A 25,451-nucleotide genomic window follows, 5' to 3' on the forward strand; every position below is an offset into this window, starting at 1 on the left:
CATCAAAAAAATAGAAACAGAATTTAGCAACTGAGGGATTATTCTGCCCAATACTTTCACTTTATGGGGGAGGAACTGGGTTCCACAGCCAAGAGGATTGTCAAAGCCATACAAATAGGTGGTAGAGTTGGGCTTGAACCTCAGAAGCTATACACTCTTTGACCAGATATCTTTTTTTTTTTTTTTTTTTTGGCTATGCCTGGAGGCTTGTGGGAATCTTACAATAGTTCCCCCACCAGGGATTGAACCCTGGCCACCTGAAGTGGAAGCATGGAGTCATAACCACTGTACTGCCAGGGAATTCCCTGACCAGATGTCTTTTTAAAGATATCAGACTTTTTTTTTTTTTTAATAGATTTATTTATTTATTTTTGGCTGTGTTGGGTCTTCGTTGCTGCATGCAGGCTTTCTCTAGTTGCTGTGAGCAGGGGCTACTCTGTTGCAGTGCGCAGGCTTTTCATTGAGGTGGCTTCTCTTGTGCAACACGGGCTCTAGAAGCGCGGCTTTCAGTAGTTGCAGCACGCGGGCTCAGTAGTTGTGGCTCACAGGCTCTAGAGTGCAGGCTCAGTAGTTGTGGCACATGGACTTAGTTGCTCTGCGGCATGTGGGATCCTCCCAGACCAGGGCTCGAACCCGTGTCCCCTGCATTGGCAGGCGGATTCTTTTTTTTTTTAGATGTTGGGGGTAGGAGTTTATTAATTAATTAATTTATTTTTGCTGTGTTGGGTCTTCGTTTCTGTGCGAGGTCTTTCTCTAGTTGTGGCAAGCGGGGGCCACTCTTCATCGCGGTGCGTGGGCCTCTCATTATCGCGGCCTCTCTTGTTGCGGGGCACAGGCTCCAGACGCGCAGGCTCAGTAGTTGTGGCTCAAGGGCCTAGTTGCTCCACGGAATGTGGGATGCTCCCAGACCAGGGCCCAAACCCGTGTCCCCTGCATTAGCAGGCAGATTCTCAACCACTGCGCCACCAGGGAAGCCCTGGCAGGTGGATTCTTAACCACTGTGCCACCAGGGAAGTACCAGGCTGTCTTTAAAAGCTATCTGTCAAGTGAAACATTCTTCCCAGGATAATATTCTTTTATATTGCTAGTATATAAATATTTGGCTACTGTTGCAACAGAGAACGACCCAGTTTTACAATTTTTCACAGATTATACTGTTATGTTTTCAGTTTTCCCAGAGTGTACCTGTTTACCCAGGTACACTGTCCTTGAATCAATTGTTGAGCATCTACTACGTGTCACGCAGAACATAGGTGTTTTGGCTTGACTTTAATTGGAAGTACTCTTTGGATTCGCGTAGAATCATTTAACATTGGATTGCTAGTAACTGTACAGTTTTAGTATAAGTAAGTGGTCCAGTAAGTGTGAGAAAATTAATAACAAGAATTGAATCCTAATAGGATGTTGAAGGTAGACATTAAAGCCTTTATGCATTTAGGATTTCACACATGCAGAGGACCCCCCCAACCCCTAATTATTTATTTATACATTGTCTTATTGAAGTAGTTGATTTACAATGTTATATTAGTTTCAGGTGTACAACACAGTGATTCAATATTTTTCTAGATTATACTCCATTTAAAGTTATATTGGCGGTATTCCTTGTGCTGTACATTACATCTTTGCATCTTATTTATTTTATACCTAGTAGTTTGAACCTCTTCATCTCCTTCCCCTATCTTGCCCCTCCTCTCACCCCCCCTTCCACTATTAACCCCTAGTTTGTTCTCTGTATAAGAACCGCCAAGTGTGGTTTCTAAAGTCTCCCGAACTTGCTACAACGAATGCCAACAAAGGTTAATCTCCGGGGATCTGTTTCTATTTACTCATCTTCCTCCATCCCCGCCCCCAACTCCACAGTGGGCTCCACCTGCAGGGGGCCCCGGGGGACCAGGGGGCCCGGGCGCCCGGGAGAAGCGCGGCACCCCCGCGGGTGGGACTGGCCCGTGGCGCGGTCCCGGCCGCTGCCGCCAGCCTGGGTCGGGTCGCGAGTCCCCGGCGGCCGGGGCGGGGCGGGCGGCTTCCTGCTTTTCCTGCCGCGCTCGGACCTCCCCCTCTGGCGACACTTGCGCGGGGCCCTGGCGTCGGCGTCGGCGTGGGGACTGTGCTTGCCTCGGGCGTGGCTCTGCAGGTGCGGCCCTGACTCACCACAGAACCTCCAAAGGCGTTAACCGGCTCGCCCCCAGTAACCCGACCCTTTGTTCTGCGTTGCAGGAGGGCCGGGCAGGGCTGCGGCAGGCACTACCGCGCCGCGCTGGGCGCCGAGTTGAAGCAGCCCCTGGCCTTTGAGGAGGCGGTCCCCCGTCATCTCCGGCCCCGCGAGGTAGGGTGACTGGCCTGGCCCCGGGACCCCCTAGACGCCCCTTCTCCGCGGCCACCACCCAAGCCCCGCGGGCTCCCGACCGGAACTGAGTTCCCGAGTGCTCAGCTAAGGGGCGCCCGCGAGACTGGAGCGCAACTTCGTGCTGAGCTTCTAGAAAGGCCCTTTCTGGGGTCACAAAAAGGCCGAAGCGCAAAAGGAAGATTGTTCCCCAGAACACAAATGTAGAAGTCCCCAGAGCTGTTGCCTTAGAAACAGAGAATTCTGATTTGCACACGACTTTGCATAACCACCTGCAAGTTATTGATTTAGCACAGATAAATGGACCCCATGCTTTGCTTCCTCTTCTTCAATATCAGCATCTAATTATCTGCCCTTCCTCCTCCCCCACAGCCAGCCCAGCTAACGCTATTTACATGATAATGTGCCTTGTTCCCTCCCCTGGTGTACTGCAGTGATTTGGGGTGGGTGGGGTTATATTAGCGTTGTGGGCATTTACCCACATTTAGGGTGGTGGAAAATGGGGTAGCCACTTTGGCTTTGCCTGTTGATCACCTTGGTAACACTGTCATCTGGCGTGGAGAATGAGAACCTCTGACAAGGTGAAGCAGGCAGTGAGTCTCAGGGTTGGGGACAGCTGGTGAGAGGGAGAAATGTGACTGCAGCCCTGAAGTGTCACTAACACGGACCCTGTGACTAAATAGATTATTTGGGTGAGCGCAGGACAGCAGCCAGTCTGCTTCCTGGGATTCACATGCTGAAAGATGTTCACCTTGAATCAAGGTGGAGTGGCTTGAGGATTTATAGGTGCTGTACATGTCAGCAACTGTGTCAAGCACACAATGTGCATAGGCTTGAGGGCTGGGCTCCTTTATTCTGTTATTTGTCTGGACTGCTGTGTCAGATATTAGCTCCTGAGAGCTGGGACTATGAGAATTTATCCATCGTTAAATCCCCATAGGATTTAACGTTAAATTTAACGTTAAATCCCCACATAGTCATGTGGGAGATGCTTAAAATATTGTTGAATGAATCCATTTTGCCCATAAAGTATCTTCTCATAAATAAGGTCACCTCTGTATGATATGGGAAATGTAAACAAACAAATATATAAATGAATGTCACCGATTCTGTCTCTCAGCCTTCATTTCCTCCTGTGATTCCAAGCCCTGTTGAGTTGGGTTGGTCTATGACAGTAGTTCTTTAACTCCAGGCTGCATCAGAATTACCTTGTCAAAACAGATTGCTGGGCTTTGTCCCCAGAGTTTCTGATTCAGTAGGTCGGGGGCTGAGAATTTGTATTGTCTAACAAGTTGCCAGGTGACACTGAAGCTGGTGATCTGGGGACCACACTTTGAGAACCATTGCTTAACAAGGTCTAGAGAAATTGCTGCAGGCCTGCCTCTGCTCTAGCTCTGTCATGAAACACATAAGCTGGGGAATCCTGTTCTAGCTTCTAGAATTCCTGATTCCCAAAACAGCTGATCATGTTACCCTTTGCTTAAAATCTTATAATGGCTTCCACTGTTCCTACGCTAAAGATTAAGATCCTCAGCAAACCCTACAAACCCTCAGATGCTGTGGGCCTTGCTCTCTAGCCCCATCTTTTTCTCTTCTTTGTGCACTAAGCTGGTTTTTCTTTTGTCCCCACCACCGGGCCTTTGCACATGCCATTGCTTTTGTCTGTGCCAGGCTCCCTACCCCCCTATTTTGAATAGTTAACTCCTAGCTGTTCTTAGGTCAAGTGTTACTTTCACAGGGGATTCTCTTGATTTCCCCCAAAGATCAAATCTCCCCTTTATGTGCTTTCATGGCACCGTATATTTCTATCTTTAACATTTTGTGTAGGAGTTGTAATTTAACACATAAATCCTCATAATTATTTGGTTAATGTCTGTCTTCTCTGCTATACTCTTAGCTCCATGAGGTCAGGGACCTTGTCCATTCTGCCTCATGAATGTACACTGGTACTTAGTTCAGTACCTGGCATATAGTAGGCATTCAGTAAATTCAGTAAATATTATGGTATAATTGAGTGAACTTTGTCTCCAGAGATGTGTACGGCTCTGCCTTTTTGCTCTATTTCCTTTGCAGGTCAGAGTTGATGTCCATTTCTGTGGGGTTAACTTTGCTGATATTTTGGCCTGTCGTGATCAGTATCAGGAAAGGCCCCAACTTCCCTTCACACCCGGTGAGTAGGAAGGGGCCAAGTGACTACTTCAAAAAAAGAAGATATAGAGTGTTTTCAGAACCATGTGCTTCATCTTGGGCACTACGATGGCGGTGTCTGCCTGCTGTCAGTGGTGTCTTAGATATGTCAGCCTCACTACTAATTAGAATCACTGGATTGCAAGTGCTGTGAGGGAAGGTTCTATTACTGTCTTGCTCAACATTATTTCCCTCCCCCCACCCCCAGCCCCATTAGTACTCTTGTATCTGGCTCATAGTAGATGCTCAATAAATACTTGATGGATTGATTGATTGAAATATAGTTGATGTACAATGTTATGTTAGTTTCATGTGTACTACATAGTGATGTGACATTTGCATACATTATGAAATGATCACTATGGTAAGTCCAGTAACCATGTGTCCCGTACAAAGTTATTACAATATTATCGACCATATCCTTATGCTATATATTACATCCCTGTGGCTTTTTATTTTACAACTGAAGATTTGTACCTCTTAATCCCCTTCACTTATTTCATCCACCCCTCAATAAATACTTTAAAAATGCGTAAACAAACAAATACAATTTTACATATCATTAGGCTCACCAGAATCCTGATCAGAACCATCATTGGCCGTAGTCATTCCCTTTCATTCCTTGACAGTGCCTCAATTTTGTTTTTACCCTGAAGGATCATAAACATCTGGTTGAAGCTAAAACTCTCAGTCCTCATGAATACATTCCCAAAGAAACCTAATACCAGAGGATCAGAAAGAAACAGTTTATACATTTCTTAGCAGCCTGCTCTCTGATTTGCATTATGCCCAATCTGATTACATTTAGATCCTGAATATGTGGAACAATGACTGATTTTTGTTGCTGAAATTTATTAAAAGAGATATAAGTATAGTTTAGTATGTATCTGTATATATATATATAAGTAATATACAGTTATATACTGTAAATATACAGTACATGTATATTTTATACAGATATATACTATTAGGGATACAGTGATTGCAAAACAGTTGCTGTGTTTTGGCCTTAGGGTACTTGGTTAAGTCTCAACAATTGGAACCATTTCCCTCTGTTTGTATTTGTTGAAATGCTGGATGGGGGAAGATGTCATACTCAATTGAGTTATTCTTCTGGCGGCTCAGTGGGAAATGTATGATAATTAAATTCAGAAATTTGGAGGTAGAAGAAGAAAGGGCAGACAACACCAATTCATCCAACTGAGCCAAGTACTATGTGAATAAATATAGTTCATGTCCTCGAGGGCCTCATAGTTCAGAAGAGGAGACATGGGAACAGATAAATACAATATGATGAATTTGTCATTGAGGTGCTGTAGGAACCCAAGGCCCCAGTGATCAAGGTCAAAAGTACTTGTGTACCCGCGATTCTCTGTGCTTTCGCCCATTCTTAAAATTTTCATTTGTGTCACGGTAAGAATGGGACTACTATAGCTTTTTAGGTTGTTATCACGAAATCTTAGTTCACTTTCCTGTGCTTTGGGTACAACACTCTTACCCTTCTTCCTGGGTCAGGGGAACACAAACTCTCTCAGCTCCAGATTACTCATAGGACGGCCTGTTGATCAGGGTTTTCTCATCTCTCTTGTGCTGGGCTTTACAGATAATCTTTAAACTATTTGTTTTAGGAATGGAGTTTTCTGGGACAGTATTGGAGACAGGCACAGATGTCAGCACGGTGAAAGAGGTAAATTAGTTGAATCTAGGGAACTGATGTGTGGGTAACTATGAGAAATGTGCTAACCTCATTTGTAGCCAAAGGGTCTTTCTTCTCCTGGACTTTGCCAGCAAACACCAAAGGGAAAACGAGACGGAGCAGGGAGAAACTAATTCTGAATTGAGGGAAGGAAGTCTGTGGAAGTTCCTGGCTTCGTTAAATATTTTATTACTAATAAAAGGCAGCACCTGGATTTTTAGTTACTGAGAGGATAGAGAATTCTCAAGTTTCAGTCTCATGTGAAAGAAATGAACACTGGGATTCTAATTCATATTAGTCTTTTTCTTTTTTTTTTCTTTTTTTCTTTTTTTTGCAGTATGCGGGCCTCTCATGTTGTGGCCTCCCCCGTTGCGGAGCAAAGGCTCCGGATGCACAGGCTCAGCGGCCATGGGCCTAGCGGCTCCGCGGCATGTGGGATCTTCCCAGACCGGGACACGAACCCGTGTCCCCTTCATCGGCAGGTGGACTCTCAACCACTGTGCCACCAGGGAAGCCCCATATTAGTCTTTTTCTTGCTCAGTCCTATCATTGTCCAAAATGTGCTCAGATTGGCTTGGCCACCTGATGGGGGTAGTGAGAAAATGGCTGAATTATTTACTGAACAGTAACACTGAACAGATAATTAAGGGAACCTGTGTCTTAGTGGGTCAGAAAGAAAGATTTTCTTTCTTTTTTGGATTAATTCGGGAAGAGATAAATAGCAAGGGCATGCATATGAACATACCCTTAATGGTATTTTCCCTTCAGGGAGATGGAGTTATTGGCGTGAGTGGCTTTAATGGTATGGCTGAAGAATGCATCACTGACCACAAGGTAGCCCTACCTCTCAATACTAATCCTTGGAGATATTTTTTCTGCTTTCTTTTCTTTACTTTTCATCTATCCATCATTCCTTCTTCTCCTTTCCCTCTCTTTCTTTGTATTCTTTTGGTTATATCTTGTTTCTCAACCAAGCACTTCTTTCTTTCAAATGCTAAACCCCCCTTTTTTTTTTTTGCGGTACACGGGCCTCTCACTGTTGTGGCCTCTCTCTCCTGTTGCGGAGCACAGGCTCAGCGGTCATGGTTCACAGGCCCAGCCTCTCTGCGGCATGTGGGATCTTCCTGGACCGGGGCACGAACCCGTGTCCCCTGCATCGGCAGGCGGACTCTCTACCACTGCGCCACCAGGGAAGCCCTAAACCCCTTTTTTATATCGGTGTGACAACACTTGCATAGAGGTTTGTTTGTGTAGAGTGGTTTAATGAAGAAGGGCATTTTGTTTTCTGAGCCCTGGAGCAACTGACTGGATCTCCAACTGGACCATAGTTGGGTGGTTTTGGTAGAAAAACTGGTTTGGGGCATTGAGCTGGATGTAATGGGTTTCTTCCCCACGTCAAGCTTGTGAAAGAGAGAGTCCTGGGAACGTTGCCAGCCAGGGTGGGCGTGGGGTGGGCGTGGGGTGGGCTATGTTTGTGCAGGATGTGAATGATGCCCCCTAGTGGTGAACGGTACACTTTTTTTAAAAACAGCTTTATGTGAGGTAAAATTTTTATACCATCCAGTTCACTCATTATACTACAGTGGCCTGTGTTACCTCCTCTGTAAGCTGGTTCCTTCCTGATCCAGATGCCAGCCTTAGGATTTTCGAAGAGTGATGCACCCAAGTCTTGAACTTGGCCACTGCTTGCTTGGTCTTGACTTCCACTGGACTTGGTTCCTGACATGTGTTGCCCTTTGCAAATCAAATCATAATATATATATTGAGCAGCCTTTATGAAAAGGTACAGGTGCTTAATCTCTAAGTCACTGTTATCTCTTTTATAGGCACTGTGGCAGATTCCAGAAAGGGTCCCCCTCCGAGAAGCTGCTGCCCTGCCGGTATCTTATGGCACTGCTACTTTGGCCTTGGAGCGTCAGGCCCATGCCCAGCCCGGGTGAGAACTGTGTAGACAATAGAGGGCTAGATGGTACCCTCTCTGATACCAGAAGTGTCCACCAAGACCTTGCCCCTTCCTTTCCTTTCCCTGACCCTTACCTCACGTCTATCTGAGGAAAGGCCGAAGGAAGGTAGCGAGTGACCCAAGATTGGAGTCTGGTGACAGTGGGGATATCCTTTTGTCTGAGAGGGAATGGTAGACTGAGAACTTGGCCAATATGTATTTGGAGAAATCTGTCCCTCAAGTCTGACCCCTCTGGATATCACCTCCTAGAAAACTTTACATTTTAGCCAGCTGGTTTATTTAAACTCGCTTCACTCTGGTTTTAATGGAGGCCTGTGGTATTTGTTTCTGTGAGGCTTGGTTGGGTGTACCTAACTGGGATATTTCAAACTCAGAGGTGCTGAATTTCCCACTTTACCTGGAGCATAACTACAGCTTCTTGCTCTTTTCAGAGAGCCTCAGAATTGATCCAGGGAGATGGGCTTAGTGGAGCAGTGGCTGTTACCTTCTAAAATTTGGCAGTGTTTAGTAGGAGGAGGAGTTTTGATTTCTTGAGTAACACTCATCTTTCTCTGGCACAGAGAAACTGTTTTAGTGACAGCAGCAGCTGGAGCCACAGGCCGTGCCGTGATTGATGTGGCAGCAAATGTTCTTCAGGCCAAGGTATTTGCATGTTTGATTCTCCATTAAAAAATATCATACCTCTTGTTTTCAAACATGGAATATATTCAGTTATTTATTAAAAATCATGTGCAAGTTACTGGGGATGTAAAGTAACCTAGAGTAGGGTCTTGCCATCTGTTTGCTTGCAGACTAGTGAGGGGACTTAGGAGTAAACCACGCATCCTTCTAAGTTACTAGAACCTGGCAAGGTTCAATTCGCTTCACAACCTCTGAAGATTCTATTCCTTCTACCTATAATGCTCTAAACTGTCCCCCCCGAACTTCAAATTTAAACTCAGATCCGCTTTTTTGGAGAAGTATTCTTTGTCCCTCAGGAGATGTTTTTCCCCTCCCCTGGACTATTTGTATGTGGTCTCATAGCATCCTGTACTTCTCTTTCATAGCATGTGGCTAATCCTTTACTTGTGTCATTACTAGATCAATGTGTCCCTCCCACTGGACTGTAATCCCCATCAAGGCAGGAGTAGTGTCTGTTTGATTCATTATTGCAGTCCCAGCACCTAGCATGGTGCCGAGACCTTAGTAGGCACTCAATAATTATTTCTTGAATGAATGAATAAATACATGAAAGCAAGACCCACCTCTCTACAGGGGCTTTTCTCGGAGGCTGCGGGTATTAGAGAAGAAGGATTTCTTGGAGGAGGTGGACATTTAAGCTGACTTTTGCAGGACTGATAGCAGTTGAATAGAGGAAGAAGGGAAGGGAAGGCCATTTTAGTGGTGGGAGGACATATTAGAAGACAGAGACATAGGTACTAACGTGATGCATTCAGGGAATTGCAAATAGCATCTGTGGGGCGAAGGATGTGTGTGGGGAACAGTGGGAGATGACTCTAGGGAGGGGGGCAGAGATAAAATCATGAGGCACTGAGGAATTTGAACATTTCTTGGAAGCTGCAGGAGCTATTGAGGATTTTGTAGAGAAGTGACATGATCATCTTTGCATTTTGCAAAGTTCACTTTGGTAGCAGTGGGGATGAGGGATAGGGGCAAGGTCAGAGGCAATAGGACAGATTCCTGGAGCAATCCAAGCCAGAGGTGATGATACTTGAAACAAGGCACTGGAGGCGATGATCAGAGAGATACCAAAGTAGAAGAAAATAGAGAATTTGGTGACTGGGGAGCATCCTGATATAGTTGAAGGAACAAAGACTTTGACATTAGCCTGACCTAGGGGCAAACTGTAGCTCTGTCTATGGCTTAATAGCTTCAGTTTCCTCATTTGTACAATAATGCTTTCTCATTGGGTGGTTGTGGGAATATTGAGGCCACTCGTGCCATGTGCCTGTTTGAGAGCATGGTGTGTCATGGAGGATCCCTTAAAAAGGGATCCTGTTATTATTAGATATTGAGTGGGAAGGCGCAAACTAGGTGCACTTGGGGATTTGCCATTTGCTGGGACTGAGAACCCAGGAGGATATGGTGAGTTCAGTTTTGGATGTGCTGAGTGTGAGGTTCCTGCGTAGCCTGCGGTTGGGATATCCAGAGGCGCCAAGATGCTATACAGGTTTGGTGATAATTGGACTGGTGTGGAATTTCTCCAGGTGGCAGCTCTCTTTTCTCACATTGACTTTCTTTTGGGAAGGACATATGAGTTCTGAAAGCAGTCTTAGATACCAGGAGGCTCTTCATGGAGTATTAACACATTTCAACTCAAAAGTGAGGGCTTTTAGCACCTCTCTTAGCGGGGAGACCACAGTTAGTCTCATTGTCTAGAACCACTGACTATTTAACATTTCTGGGAAGATAAAACTGTACCATTTGTTTTATTTATTTATTTTTAATTTTTTTAAAAAATTATTTATTTACTTATTTTTGGCTGTGTTGGGTTTTCGTTTCTATGAGAGGGCTTTCTCTAGTTGCGGCAAGCGGGGCCACTCTTCATCGCGGGGCGCGGGCCTCTCACTATCGTGGCCTCTCTTGTTGCGGAGCACAGGCTCCAGATGCGCAGGCTCAGTAGTTGTGGCTCACGGGCCTAGTAGCTCCGCAGCATGTGGAATTTTCCCAGACCAGGGCTCGAACCTGTGTCCCCTGAATTGGCAGGCAGATTCTCAACCACTGCGCCACCAGGGAAGCCCTATTTTTAATTTATTTTAAAAGGAGATTCTGCTACTTTTTTTTTTTTTTTTGGTTGCACTGGGTCTTAGTTGCAGCAGGTGGGCTCCTTAAATAGGGGCAGGTGGGCTCCTTAGTTGTGGCATGCATGTGGGATCTAGTTCCCTGACCAGGGATCAAACCCGGGACCCCTGCATTGGGAGCGTGGAATCTTATCCACTGCACCACCAGGGAAGTCCCTACCATTTGTTTTAAATAGTTATAGGAAGTTAAGTAGAGAGAAAAATTTGTTTTAATTCAGATATTAAAATTAATCTAAGCTGTATTTTCTTTAGCAGCAATAATGGTTTTAAGCAAAAACAAACAAAAATAATGTCATCATGCCACCTACTTGGAACAGGTCATTTTGATAACATCTTTCATTCACAGTATTTCATATTGCTTTCACTTTGCCTCCACAGCAATTATCTTACCCTTGGTCCTCACAGACCCCTTGGGAGATGGGGAATGCAAGTGTTTATTATCCCTATTTCACAGACAAAGAAGGTGAGGCACGAAGAGAGAAAATGATTCACAGCAGGCCTCACTGGGACCTACAGAGAATCCTGGGGTTGGAATCAGGTGCCTGACCCTCGACTGGTGTCTTCCCTCTATGGCACTGTGTGCTGATAGCAGTCAGTGAAATGCAGACGTTTGAGGGTTCCACGGGGGAGTATATGAGGGTAACTCTCAGTTTCAAATAGTTATGGAATTTTTTATAGTTTGGAATTTTTTAAGGACACAGATGTTCTTGGGCGTTTGCACATTCTGAATGTCACCTTGGGGCCAAAGTGCTTGGGCTGGTGGATGCTGCTCAGGGATAAGGCACCTCTAGGCAATTCTTGAGTGTCTGAAGATTTTCTGGAAACTTCCAAACCCCAGACCTCCTCACAATATCGCCCACAGCCATCTATGCCATCTTTGGCAGGTCTTAGGCATGGCTTTCTCCCAGAGTGATGGAGTGGAAAAGCATGGGCTTTGGAATCAGCAGCATTGGATTTGAATAGTTGTTCTATCACCTACTACCTGGATGATCCTGGCTTAATTATTGGGTTGGACAAGAAGTTTGTTTGGTTAGTGAATACATTGTTCAGTAAAGTTCTTCATGAAAATGAAAAATGTGTCTTTTATTTTTACTTAAAACAGAACAAACTTTTTGGCTGACCCAATACTTAACCTTTCTGGGTCTTTGTTTCCATCTACAGAATGGGAGTAACTGTACCTCCCCCATAATGTTCTTATGAGGTTTAAATAGAATAAACGATTGCATATGTGTAACAATAGATTCAGTTTATCCAACACTTTGTTTTCTAAGTGCTTTATATACAGTATTCCATTGAATTTTAAAAATTTATCTTATTTTATGGATGGGGTAACTGAAGCTTAGAGGAGTTGGCAGGCAAAATAGAGGTTAAAAGCATGAACTCTAGAGACGAATTACCTGGGTTTGGATCCCAGTTCTGCCTCCCATGAGCTGTGTGACCTTGGGCAAGATACTTAACCTCTTTTGCCTCAGTTTTTCATCTTTAAAATGGGGATAATAATAGTATGCATATTATTGGGATATTAAGATTAAATGAGTTATTAATATATGTAAAGCATTTAGAATAGTGTTGGGCACATAGTAAGCACAATGTAAGTGTTAGTTCTTACTAAGTAATTTGCCTTAGGTAATACAGCTAGTTAGTAGCAGAGCCAGGATTTGAACTCAGGTCTGTCTGACTTCAAGATCTTTCCATTGAATCATATTTTACCCTCTGAGAAGTTTTTCCTGATCTTGTAGATCGAGGTTAGATACCTCTAGCTTGCATATACTGGACCCAGTATGATGGCAGTACTTCTGCCATCATACTGCTGGATCTTGCTTTTTTGACTCTAAGCTGGTTATTTAGCTTGTGTCCTTACTACTTGACTCATAGTGGGTACTCAATAAATGGTGGTTTTAATTTGCATTTGGAGAAGAACTTGTGAGTGTCTCCTGAACTGTCGCCTAGCTAGACACACTGGGGTTCCAGGATTCCTGGAAATGTGGATCACGTTGCCAGTGGGTATGCAGGGGCCAGTGTGATGGTGCTGTGTGATGGGCCTTATGTGTTGGGTTGAGGCTGATGCTAGGACAGTGAGGTCACGCTGGTTTCCTTCTTTAGTTGGAGGCTGGGTGGGTGGGGTGAGCCTTCTTGGTACGTATTCTGGACCATCAGAAGCATTGTGTTCTTTATGTAGGTAATAGCTGCAGCCGTGCAAGCTGGCGATGCAGAGGGGTGCACAGTCCATCGTGAGCTACAGTCAGGGCAGCCTGAAGGAAGCAGTGGGGAAGCTGGTGGGCAGTGGCGGGGTGAACGTGGTCATTGATACCGTGGAAGGAGATATCTTCCTGGAGGCTCTCCGCAGGTACATGCAGTGGTCCTCCCGAGTGGGCTAGACCTGGGGCTCTGCAGAAACCTTTCCAGACCTCTGTCTTCCTTCTGGCCTTGCTTCTTTTTTGTCTTTGCTGCTCACTTTTCCCGTAGCCACCGGCATCAACGAGAACAGCTGAGTGGCTGGGTGAAAAGGAATAGAAGCAGAGGGAAAATCAGGAAATGCTTAAATATAGCAAAAACAAAATAGCCAACTGGAAAATATCCAAAAAACGACTGCGGACTCTCTAGTTGGCAATATCAAATGTTTTAGAAATTATACATGTGTTAAATTCAGCTATGCCTGCCCCCACTAACTACTTTATATACATGGTGTCGGTAATTCTTGAGATCATTGTTCAGATGTTAGAATTACTGGGGTGGCAGTCTCCCAGTTCACTGAGCAGCAAGGTACAGACTCTTTTGATCTTACTGGTTTCTGAAGCAGCAACCAGTATGGGTGTCTCCTTGACTTGTTTTATTAAAAAAAAAAAAAAAATCACTGGAGGTTTCATGGGACTGCTGTAACCACACCAATTCTCATTCTGTTTCAACCAGGGACCCTGGAGGGCTCTGATAATGTTAGCTTCATTTCTTGTGTCATCCTGGTAAGCACAGTTTTGTGGTTTATCTTAGTTTAAAGTAGAAGAGACAGAAGCAGAGAGAGCAGCTTGCCCACAGAAGGGATCCATGTGGTTCTATAGCCCCTGTGCATCACTGCACTGTGTCCACTACTGTGCTTAGACAGGAGGCAAAGGGAGGAGTGTGTTGACTAAATGCGGAGCCAGGACAGAGGACTGCTAATACATACCCTTCTCTTGCCTTCCAGGTAATAGTATTTTGTCAATTATTCAAAATTCCCTAGAAAAGTATATAAATTAAATGAGTCCTAAAGTAAGCCTTAGTGTAAAGCAAATGATGCTTCATGAGAGTGTCTGAATTCTTATTCTTGCTTCCTAAGTTCAAAATTTTCAAACTGAGCTGTTCAGCATTGGAATGATATCTGTTTATACCTGATTCCCTTCCACAAAGTAGTTGAGTAGTTAAATAGACAGCTTTGATTCTAAAGTGGGTTCCCTTACAAGACTGGCTAGTTTCTCTGACCCCCTACTATCTTGCTTACGGCTTATTTTTCTATTTTCCTACAGAGGAATACAAACTGGTGTAGAATGGGTCACCCCTGCCAGTTTGTAAGGTCAATAGGAATTCCCAGCTGGGTGTTTAATGCATGTTGCTTTTTTTGTTAATTGTGGTAAAATATACAGTAACCTAATATTTAGCATTTTAACCATTTGTAAGTATACAATTAAACATGTTGACAATGTTGTGTCAACATCCCCAACAAAAACTCTGTACCCATTACACACCTGCCCCCCACCCCCAAAACCTACTTTGTCTCTCTGAATTAATGTACATTGCTTTCTCTCCCCTCATTCTGTGTTTTTTTAATTGTGGTAAAAAATACATAACAAAAGACTTGCTACATTTACCATTGTAAAGTGTAAGTTCAGTAGTGTTAAGTATATTTACATTGTTGTGAAACAGATCTTCATAAGTTTTTCTTCTTGCAAAGCTGAATTCTATATCCATTAAACAACAACTCCTCTTTCCCCGCTTCTCCCCAGCCCTTGGTAACCACCATTCTACTTTGCTTCTATGAATTCGACTACTTTAGATACCCCATATAAGTAGAATAATACAGTAGTTGTCTTTTTGTAAATGGCTTATTTCACTTACCATGATGGCCTCAAGGTTCATGCATGTTTTAACATGTGACAAGATTTCCTTCCTTTTTGCGGCTGAATAATATTCTACTGTATGTATATAACACATTTTGTTTAAACATCCATCAGTTGATGGACATTTGGATTGTTTCCACCTCTTGGCTATTATAGATAGTACTGCTGTAAACATGGGTGTACAAATATCTCTTCAAGACCCTGCTTTCACTTCTCTTGGATATAGATTCAGAAGTGAGATTGCTGGATCATATGGTAGTTCTAGTTTTAATTTTTTGAGGAACCTCCATACTGTTTTCCATAGCATTTGCACCATTTTACAATCCCACCAACAGTCCATGAGGGTTCCATTTCTCTAAATCCTTGCCAACACTTATTTTCTGTTTTTTTTTTCTTTTTTTAAATAGTAGCCATCCTAATGGCTGTGAATGTACATTGCCTTTTATAATCTTTTTTTTCTTCTCCTTTTCCCCTCAGCCTGGCATGGGAGGGCAGGATTGTGGTGGTGGGTTTTGCTGGAGGAACCATTGCTTCTGTGCCGGCCAGTCTTCTGCTCCTGAAGAATATCTCTGCCATGGGGCTGTACTGGGGCTGATACCAGGACCAGAACTTTCCCCTCTTCTTCAGAGGCCTGTCCTCAGCAATTCAGTACTGCCAGGAAGGGTGCATCCAGCCATACATTGGAGCCATAGCTGGAGGAAGTGAGACGCTCTTAAGGGATGTGATGTAGATAAGGCCAGGAAATAATCTGTGCCAAACTACTGGATAGTTTCTCTCTAGGTACTATAAATCCTCCTTTTATAGAATTAAAGAGTAAACACAATGCAGAATAATGAGGTCTCACAGGCTGCAGAGTCATAGGATTTCTCCCTGTTGGGTTGTATGGCTGTATACTCAGGCCTAGTAAGCCAGTGGGAAACTGAAACTGTGAAGGCCATGAAGGAGCTGGATTTTGAGAGCTCTGTCTACATCACTGGTGTCTTAAATAGAGGGATGTGATAGTACTTAGAAAATAATTTACCCGTGTTGATATGAACTCTGAACTTCACAACATACAAGTCTAAAAAGGAAGCACTTAACTTGACCTTTGATTTTAGAATACAGACTCCTTTAAAGTACAACCAGATGATTTAAGCTGGAGTTCTGTGAACAGAACACCAAAATCATGCTCAGTATCATATGACTATAATTCATCCATTAGTCACTGTAGTTAATTTCATTGATTATTCAAGCCCTTTTTCATTCCCTCACAGTCCCATTAATGTGGCCTAAACTTCCTCCAAAGTATAATTGTGCGCATTCATATGCAGTATAGTTGTAAATGTGATTCTGTTATGCATTCACTGTGAAGGGTTTTTTTTCTTTTGGTTGCACCTTGTGGCTTATGGGACCTTAGTTTCCCAACCAAGGATCGAAACCCGGACCCTGGCAGTGAAAGTACTGAGTCCTAACCACTGGACCTTCAGGGAATTGCTGAAGCGTTTTTTTTTTTTTGGCTTAATTTGTTTTAATGTTCAAAAAACTGTTTTGGTAACTCTAGTCAGCCACTGATGGAGGTGGTGCTCCATTCATATGCGGATTAGTGGAGCCCAAGCTGCCAGGCTTCATTGCTCTCCAGCCTTCCGTTTTTATGTTTTTCCTATGATGAGGCACATTTTCTCAAACATGTTTTACTCTCCTCCTCATCTTTTTGGTATGTCAGTCAAGAAGGTAATGTTCAGTGGTAAAAAGGGAACCTGACTGGCCGTCAGATAACTGTTGGATTCGATTCTGTTTTAGCTCTGTCCCTATCTGGTTACAACTTTGTGGAAGTCCTCTCACCTTTCTGACCTTCACTTTCCACATCTCTGAAGTTGAGGGGCAGGAATTCCCTGACGGTCCTGTCGTTAGGACGTGGCACTTTCACTGCCAAGGCCGGGTTCAATCCCTGGTCGGGGTATTAATATCCCATAAGACGTGTGGCATGGCCAAAAAAAAAAAAAAAAGTTGAGGGGTAGGACGGTATCAGTGGCTTTCAGATTATACTTCCGAGCCACATTTGGGATGGGGGGTTGCAGGTGTAGACTTGAGCCTCTTGGGCTCTGGGACTCCATTTCTGCTGCTGAGGCCTGAGTAGCTGCACGTTTTTATTTTTTTATTCATGCTTTTCTTAAGAAAAGGTTTTGTGGCTTAAAAACTTGAAAACCACCAGTTTAGAGAATTTCTGGATCCCTTTGCATCTTGTGGCTTTTATTATGTGACTCGTAAACTGAGGTTTGCTTTACCTGTGGCTCACATACACCTGTTGATGGAGGATAAGCACAGTTAGGCAGTACCGGCGTGGAACCGCGTGCTAGTCTGTGCTGTTTCTTCTCTGCTTTGGTGTGTTCTAGGTGCATCTGGTAAGAGAAGCCAGAGGTAGATTACGGTTTTATTCATGCACAATGATATCCTCTCTTCTCTTAAACACAAATTACTAACCTGCTGTCAGCTTCCATTTGCCCTCCTTTTCACTGAGGAGGGCACATAGGATTTTTCTAGTTCTTCCCACTCTGCTGACCTTCCCGTTATCAACTGTTCCCCGAGGCCATGCTCCCTAACATATTTCAAGCATCTCATTTACACACCATCCATTTACTATTTCTTCCCTTTCTGCTTCTTTCAATATGCAAGCCATTTAGAATAATAGTAATAACGGCAGCTCACAGACGTTAGGTGCTTATTATGGGTCAAGAACTGTGCTAAGCACTTTACAGGCATCTTCTCACCTAATCTTTGCAACAACCCTTTGAGGTATGAACCATTTTTATCACATGTTGCAGATGAAGAAATCAAGACTTGTAGATCTAAGAAACCTGCCGTATTGTATGTAGTAATGACAGACCCGGAATCCAGTCCAGGTGTGTTTCTGACTCCAGAATTGGAGCTCCTTATGGCTATGTCAAACTCTCTCTTCAAACAAGCCAGGAAATTGCTTCTTAGAAACCTTATTCTAGTGTATGAAGTTTATCCATCTATCATGGAATCATCTATGTGAATGAACTATCTCACTGTTAAAATGACCAGGAATCTTGAATTTTCCTAAGCAGTACCAGAATTTATATATTTGTTCTTTTAAAATTAAGATGATTAAATGAAATTATAATTAATTTCACTGAACTTTAAAGCCTGGATAATATTTTTTTCATGTTTCCAGGTATACATGTATGTATCTGCTCTCTGCTTTCTATTCTATTCCCTTGGTTCACATATCTGTTCCTATAATAGTATCACACTGTTTTATGTTTTTAGCTTTGAAGCATGTTTTAATATCTGGAAGAGTAACTCTTCCACCTGTGTTCTTCTTTTTCAAATATGACTTAGCTCTTAGTGAATCTTTATCCTTTTAGATACATTTTGGAATAAATTTCTTTAGTTCGTCAAAAAATCTGGCTGAAATTTTGAATGGAATTGTGTTGACTTTAGAGATTAATTTGGAGGAGTATTGATATTTTTACAATTTTAAGTTGTCTCATTTATGAACAGGGATATATTGCTATTTATTCAGATCTTTCATGTTTTTAAATAGAATTTAAAGTTGTTCTCCTTAAAGTTGTGTGGATTGTTCTGAGTTATGTTAATTACAAGTACCTTACTGGTTTTGTTGCCCTTGAGAACAATATTTTATTTCTGTTATATTTCCCAGTTGATTATTTCTGATACAGAGAAATACCAGTAATTTTTGTAAGCTGATCTTGTATCTTGTAAGTTTCCTCCATGTCTTTTCATGGCTTGATAGTTCATTTCTTTTTATCACTGAATAATATTACACTGTATGGATATACTACAGCTTGTTTACCCATTCACCTACAGAAGGACATCTTGTTTGCTCCCAAGTTTTGGCAAATATGAACAAAGCTGCTATAAACATTCTTGTGTAGGTTTTTGGGTAGATGTAAATTTTCAACTCATTTGGGTAAATACTTAGGAATGCGATTGCTGGATCATATAAGATTATGTTTAGTTTTATAAGAAACTGCTATACTGTCTTCCAAAGTAGTTGTATCATTTTGCATTCCCACCAATAAAGAATGAGAGTTGCCATTGCTCCACATCCTCATCAGCATTTGGTGGTGTTAGTTTTTGGATTTTAGACATTCCAATAGGTGTGTAGTAGAGGTATCTCACTGTTGTTTTAATTTACAATTCTCTAATGGCAATATGATGAGCATCTTTTCATATGCTTATTTACCATCTATATATCTTTTTTTTTTTTTTTTTTACCGGTACGTGGGCCTCTCACTGTTGTGGCCCTTCCCGTTGTGGAGCACAGGCTCCGGACGCGCAGGCTCTGGGGCCATGGCTCACGGCCCAGCCTCTCCGCGGCACGTGGGATCTTCCCGGACCGGGTCACGAACCCGTGTCCCCTGCATCGGCAGGCAGACTCTCAACCACTGCACCACCAGGGAAGCCCTGTATATCTTCTTTAGTAAAGTGTCTGCTTAGAGCTTTTGCACATTCGTAAATGGGGTTGTTTGTTTACTTATTGTTGAGTTTTAAGAATTCTTTGTGTATTTTAGGTACAAGTTCTTTATCAGATATGCATTTTGCAAATATTTTTGTTCCAAGCTGTGGTTTATATTTTTATTCTTTTAAGGGTCTTTTGCAGAGCAGAAGTTTTTAATTTTAATATGTCCAATTTACCAATTTTTTTTCATGGCTTGTGCTTCGGTGTTATATCTAAAAAACTCATTCTTAAACCTAAGGTGCCTTAGTTTTTATCTTGTCTTCTTCTGGAAGTTTTTTAGTTTTGCCTTTTACACTCATGTATAAGATCCATTTTGAGTTAATTTGGTGAAAGATATAAGGACAGTGTCTTCATTCATTTTTTTGCATTGGATATTCAGTTGTTCCAGCACCATTTCTTTTTTTAAAATATATACATAAAGGCACACATTTATCTATTTATTTTTAACATTTTGTTTAGTTTTGGCTGCGTTGGGTCTTTGTTGTTGCATGCAGGCTTTCTCTAGTTGTGGTGAGTGGGGACTACTCTTCATTGTGGCACATGTGCTTCTCATTGTGGTGACCTCTTGTTGCAGAGCACAGGTTCTAAGTGCGCAGGCTCAGTAGTTGTGGCGCACAGGCTTAGTTGCTCTGAGGCATGTGGGATTTTCCCGGACCAGGGATCGAACCCGTGTCCCCTGCAATGACAGTCGGACTCAACCACTGCGTCACCAGGGAAGTCTCCAAATTTACTTCTTAATGTGAGCTATTTTTCCATTTAAATGAAAGTTAGTTTTCAAAAATATCAAGATACCAACTTTGAAGCTAATTTTAGAATTTCCTGACACCTTTTGGGATAGTAGAAGACATGCTGGAGAGACCCCAGGAGAGAAGGAAGACAAATCAGGATTGAGAAAAGTACACAAGCCCCACTGGGAGCTACCTTTCCCACCGTTCAGAGCTGATCAGTAGATATCACTAGTAATAAAGATCGATTGTCCCCAGCTCACTAATGTCAAAATGACTTAGATTGAAAGAGGCAGTCATTAAGGAGAGTGAGTTTCTTCAGGTTTAACAAGTATTGGTTAGAACCCCTAATGACCTGCTCTCTGCTTGCCTGTGTTCCTGCTTCATTAGACTGATTTTATTTGAAAGCATTTGACTCACATTTTAGTCATCGTTTGGTTGTTCTACCGTCTAAGCCATTAGTCTGAAAAAAGAATCAATGCAGCTCCAAGTGACAGCATTTATTCTATATTCACAGACTTTTCCCAGCTCTCTCTTGTAGGCTGGCTGCTGGAGAAATCAGTCCCACACAGCTACCTCTTCTTTTCCTCTAACTGTGGGTCTATCCACCTGCACACACTTCTCTTGACAACTGAAGTGAGGTTTTGTGCTATTAGCTGTGGAATAATCCTGTCTGCACATCACCCGTGTATTTGTCCCTGCTCCTTCCTCTGCAGCCTTTGTGGCTGTAGAACGCTATCTTTTCTATTGGAACTATGGTAAAGACAACGAAAGATTTGTTCTTCGGCAAGTAAAGGAAAATAAAAGTATCTACACATAATCACTTTTATTTAACAACAAAAAAAAAGCTAAGTAAACTAAGAAAAATTCACAGTATTATTTGTTTCTCTTATTTTCCTTCCAAGATTGTATAACTAAATAAAGAGCAGTGATTTTTTTCAAAATGTTTATTGTTTATATGGGTCATGTGAGGGAAGGAAAGGGTTGTATGTGATGTACATCCTCATTATGGAATACTAAGCAGTTATTAAAAAGAATGAGACAAACACATGTTGGCATGTCTCCTTGTCCTCTTCCGTGCTACCTCTTTTTTTTTTTTTTAATAGATCTTTATTGGAGTATAATTGCTTCACAGTACTGTGTTAGTTTCTGTTGTACACCAAAGTGAATCAGCCATATGCATACATATGTCCCCATATCCCCTCCCTCTTGAGCCTCCCTCCCACCCTCCCTATCCCACCCCTCTAGGTCGTCACAAAGCACCGAGCCGATCTCCCTGTGCTACACTGCTGCTTCCCACCAGCCAACTATTTTATATTCGGTAGTGTATATATGTCAGTGCTACTCTCCAGACACCATGCTGCCTCTTCATCACAGCTAGATTGGAGATCTGAGCTGGAAATATGCTGACTTCTGGAACTTTATCATTGTTGAGGAATCATACACAAAGTGGTTATTTTAGCTGTACATAGAAATGGCCAGTTTCCTGAACTTTGTTGAGTTCTATCATTATCTTTAAAAATGATATTGTTAAAATAATTACAATACCACAGGGTCATTGAAAAAAGTCAAACCAGCAAGGAGTTTTTAAGTAGAAGTTTCTATTCTATTTTTCTGTATCCTGTCTCAGTCCCTTTCTCCAGGGCAACCACTGTAAGCAGTTTGGTGTTAGTCTTGCAGACCTTTTTATTTGTATTTGTTTATTTTTTATTGATATTTAGTTGACTTATAATAATATGTTAGTTTCAGGTGTATTGCAGGCCATTTAAAACATATACACACATATGCATAAACACATACACATGTATACATACACACAGAGATTTTTTAAAAATAAAGACATACATAGGTTTAAAAAATAACTGATCATAGTATTCATACTGTTCTGTAATGTACTATTTTAAATTAATAATATATCATGGACATCATTCTGTATTAGAACATATAGACTTATTCTTTTTAACAGCTGCCTAGTATTCCATAATGAGGATGTATAATCCATACAACCGTTTCCTCATTAGTGAGTTTATTCATCTATCTAACAAACATTTATTGACGTGCTTCTGTGTTCCAAGCTCAGCACAGCACGGGGAATATGATGGTGAGCAAAAGTTTACAAATCTGGTGGGGGAGACAGACATAAATTAAAACCATGCCCAAGCAGTGCTGTGAAAAGCATAGTGGAAGAATTTAACTCAGGGAGGTCAAGATAGGATTTCCTGAGGGAAGACCCTTGAACCTCTATATGAAGTTGGAGCCTTCTAGGAATCTAATTCTAGGAATTTAAATAATCAGGGAAGACAAGGAAGAATATGCTAGGACCCTGTGGCAAATGAAAGCATGGTGAGTAAAGAGGCCTGAACGAAGGCTAGTGGGGCTGGAGCTTAAGAAATGAAGGCGAGTGTTGTGAGATGAGGCTGGAGGTGGGACCAGGTTAGGCAGGACTGGTGGGCCCATTCTAAGTGTTTTGCCTTTACTCTACAAGCAATGGGTTGCCATTGAAGTGTTCTAAGCAGGGGTGGGGTAGGGATGGCATGACCAGAATGGCATAGTCTATAGTGAGGAGGAAGGACTGGAGAGGGAGACCAGTTAGGAGTCCATGAAAGTCCAAATGGGAGATGATGGTCTTGGACTAAGGTGGTGATTATGGGGAAGGAGAGAAATGGACAGCACGGGAGCTGTGCGGGAGGTAAAAGTGAAAGGACTTGGTGTTAGATTGGATATAGCAGTGGGGGTAAGGGGAGGGAGAGAGAAAAGTCAAGACTCATAGGTTCCTGGATAGGTATTTGAGAGGAGGAACATCAAAAGAGAACATACTGAGACATCCAAGAGATGTCAAGTATGCAGTTTTATACCTTTCTGGTGCCAGAGTGGAGGTGTGGCCTAGAGATACAGATTTGGGAGTCATTTGCGTGGAGGTGACAATGATGCCTGTGTTGTGGCTGAGATTGCCGCTGGAGAGCAGGTAGAGAGAAAAGGGAAGAGGGTTTAGATTAACCTTAAACATCTTTCCTTTCAATAGAACTATAGAATATTTTGTGACTGTGCTGTGGCCACTGAAAGAGACTCAGAGAGAGGTAGTTTGGTGCTTCAATGTAAATCACAAGTGTTTATAAGGAAGGCTATATTGCACAGTGGATAAAAGACCATTCTCTCGATGGAAGGCAGTGACTAGGGCTCTAATTCCAGCTGTTTGACTGTGGGTTAGACTCATCTTTTTACTTTTCTCATGTGAAAAATGAGGACAATAATACATTTTTTCTACTATGCATGGTTCATGTGAGGGTCAAGTGAGATAATAATCTATGTGAAAGTGCTTTGCAAATTGTCATTTTCATAATAGATTACAAGGTTGACTAGTAGCGATGTGTTCAAATTTATTTCAGACTTGAAGCAAAAATGTATATTTTTTTCATTCAGCCTATGCTGGGCTGACTTGGAGCAAAAGAATTGCTTGATTTTTAAAAGTGTCTCTCAAATATTTCTGCATTTGATTTTAGCTGAAGGCATTTGTGCTCTTTTATAAAGAATAATGGACAAAGTGATGAGGGCCTGATGATCTGATACACCTCAAAGACATACAGAGCCAACCAAGGTCTAGAGAAGGACGCCTAAATTGGGCCAGAGGGTCAGGAGAGGCCTTTGTGGGGGATGATGAAAGAATTAGGGCTTTTCATTCTGGAAAGACCCATGCTGAGAGGGGAGTATAATTGAAATTTATAAAATAATGAAAATCGTAAGATAAAAATATGAATTTATGAAATCCCAGAGCACAAGAACTAGGGGCAACTTTATCATTTTAAAGAAATAGTTTTAGGGCAAAGTAAAAATAGCACTTCTTTCCACAGAAAGAGTGAGTATATGGAACTTACTACTCTAAAATTTGGTTAGCACCAAGCCAACTATTATAAGAGAAAGGCATGTTGTTGGAGGGTAGAATCATAGGAAAGTACAAAATGAAATTAAAACTATTTGGGCAAATCTCCCTAATCTTGGAGGATGACATCATAGAGACTGCCCATTAAGCTTTCCTATCCCTATCTGGCATCTTTATCCAAATCAGCGTTGCTGAGTGGATATGCAAGAGATGACAGAGGACAGAATTGAGCTCAGAGGGCCTGGCTGCAAGTTCTACCTGTCTGACCTTAGGGACCCACTTCTTTTTTATGTACCTCAGTTTCCTCAACTGTAAAAAAAAAAAAAAAAGTCATATCAGCATTAAAACCCACCTAACTATTGTGAGAGATTCAAATGAAGGCCTGTTCTGGAAGTGCTTTATAATTGATAAGCAGATATTATCTATATGAACTTAAGAATTTCCACATTTACTGTAACATCTCCAGTTCTATGTCCTCCAGGTGGGTTGACCTTCATGATCCTGGCTGGCCTCCTTGGGAGCAGTATTTCCCAACTCAGAGTGAAGGAAAGGACTGAGGGCAGGGAACAATCCCTCATCCCCTCGGGAGGTGGAGAGAGCGTAGATACCTCTTCTCTCATGCCCTTTTCCTCCCTGGGAAGATGGAGAAATAAAAGCTAAGGAGAAATTTGCAGCATATCTCTTCTCCTTCATATGTTTTGGGTGGTAAGATGTCACCTAAATAACTAGTGTGCTAGTCTCTGGGTAACTGTGAAGGTTCTTGTGGATCTTGGGAAAACTAAAAAAGGCCAATAGAGGGCCGGATGAGAAAAACCATGGGGAATGGTTTCCTACGGTTTCTCATAGGTTTAGGATTTAAGGGAGAGAAAAAAATAGGACTGAAATTTCCTTTCAAGATGGCCATTGCAGTTCACTATGGCAGGAAAGCTGATGGAGATCTGGAGGGAGAGAGTGTGTCTTGCCTGAAGGGTCCTCTGAATTCTGTGTGTGAACCTTGGGAATCTGATTTAGGCAAAGCAGCTAAGGCAACAGCAGGAAGACACAACCGATAACCAATACCTTATTTCCTCCACAGCAAACATGGACTGCTTCACTGGCCTTCCAAGCACTCCACCATCCACCCTCCCCTGACATCATTTCTCATGGGTTATTGTGGAAAGGGAATGGCCCATGAGCTAGGCAGCCCTGGATTTGAATTTTGGCTTCACCACTAATTAGCTCAGTGGGTTCAGTCTCCAATCCATAAAATGGTGATAATAGAAACCCCCCTTATCTTTGAGTTGC

The 25,451-nt window shown here is 42.5% G+C and overlaps 2 protein-coding genes across 2 annotated transcripts in view; both read left to right on the forward strand.

Moving 5' to 3' along the window:
* LOC111165698 (protein Cryzl2-like) overlaps window positions 1-25,234 on the forward strand; it is a 37,876-nt gene extending 12,642 nt beyond the window's left edge. The window contains 11 exon segments of the mRNA XM_030762214.2: window positions 1,739-2,047; window positions 2,050-2,131; window positions 2,215-2,323; window positions 4,415-4,511; window positions 6,157-6,215; window positions 6,993-7,058; window positions 8,051-8,160; window positions 8,748-8,839; window positions 9,745-9,767; window positions 13,181-13,335; window positions 15,557-25,234. Of these exon segments, the coding sequence (XP_030618074.2) occupies window positions 1,739-2,047; window positions 2,050-2,131; window positions 2,215-2,323; window positions 4,415-4,511; window positions 6,157-6,215; window positions 6,993-7,058; window positions 8,051-8,160; window positions 8,748-8,839; window positions 9,745-9,767; window positions 13,181-13,335; window positions 15,557-15,809 (1,355 nt within the window). The 3' untranslated portion in view covers window positions 15,810-25,234.
* Window positions 8,748-25,451, forward strand: part of SEC16B (SEC16 homolog B, endoplasmic reticulum export factor) — a 78,779-nt gene continuing 62,075 nt past the window's right edge. Inside the window, exon 1 of the mRNA XM_089910746.1 lies at window positions 8,748-8,829. The gene's annotated coding sequence lies outside the window, so the exon portion shown is untranslated. The remainder of the gene's footprint in view (window positions 8,830-25,451) is intronic.

Source organism: Delphinapterus leucas, chromosome 1 (assembly GCF_059928025.1).
Source record: "Delphinapterus leucas isolate spDelLeu-1000000601 "Yukka" chromosome 1, BTC_Dleu_Yukka2, whole genome shotgun sequence".
In the NCBI taxonomy this organism is placed as follows: Eukaryota; Metazoa; Chordata; class Mammalia; order Artiodactyla; family Monodontidae; genus Delphinapterus; species Delphinapterus leucas.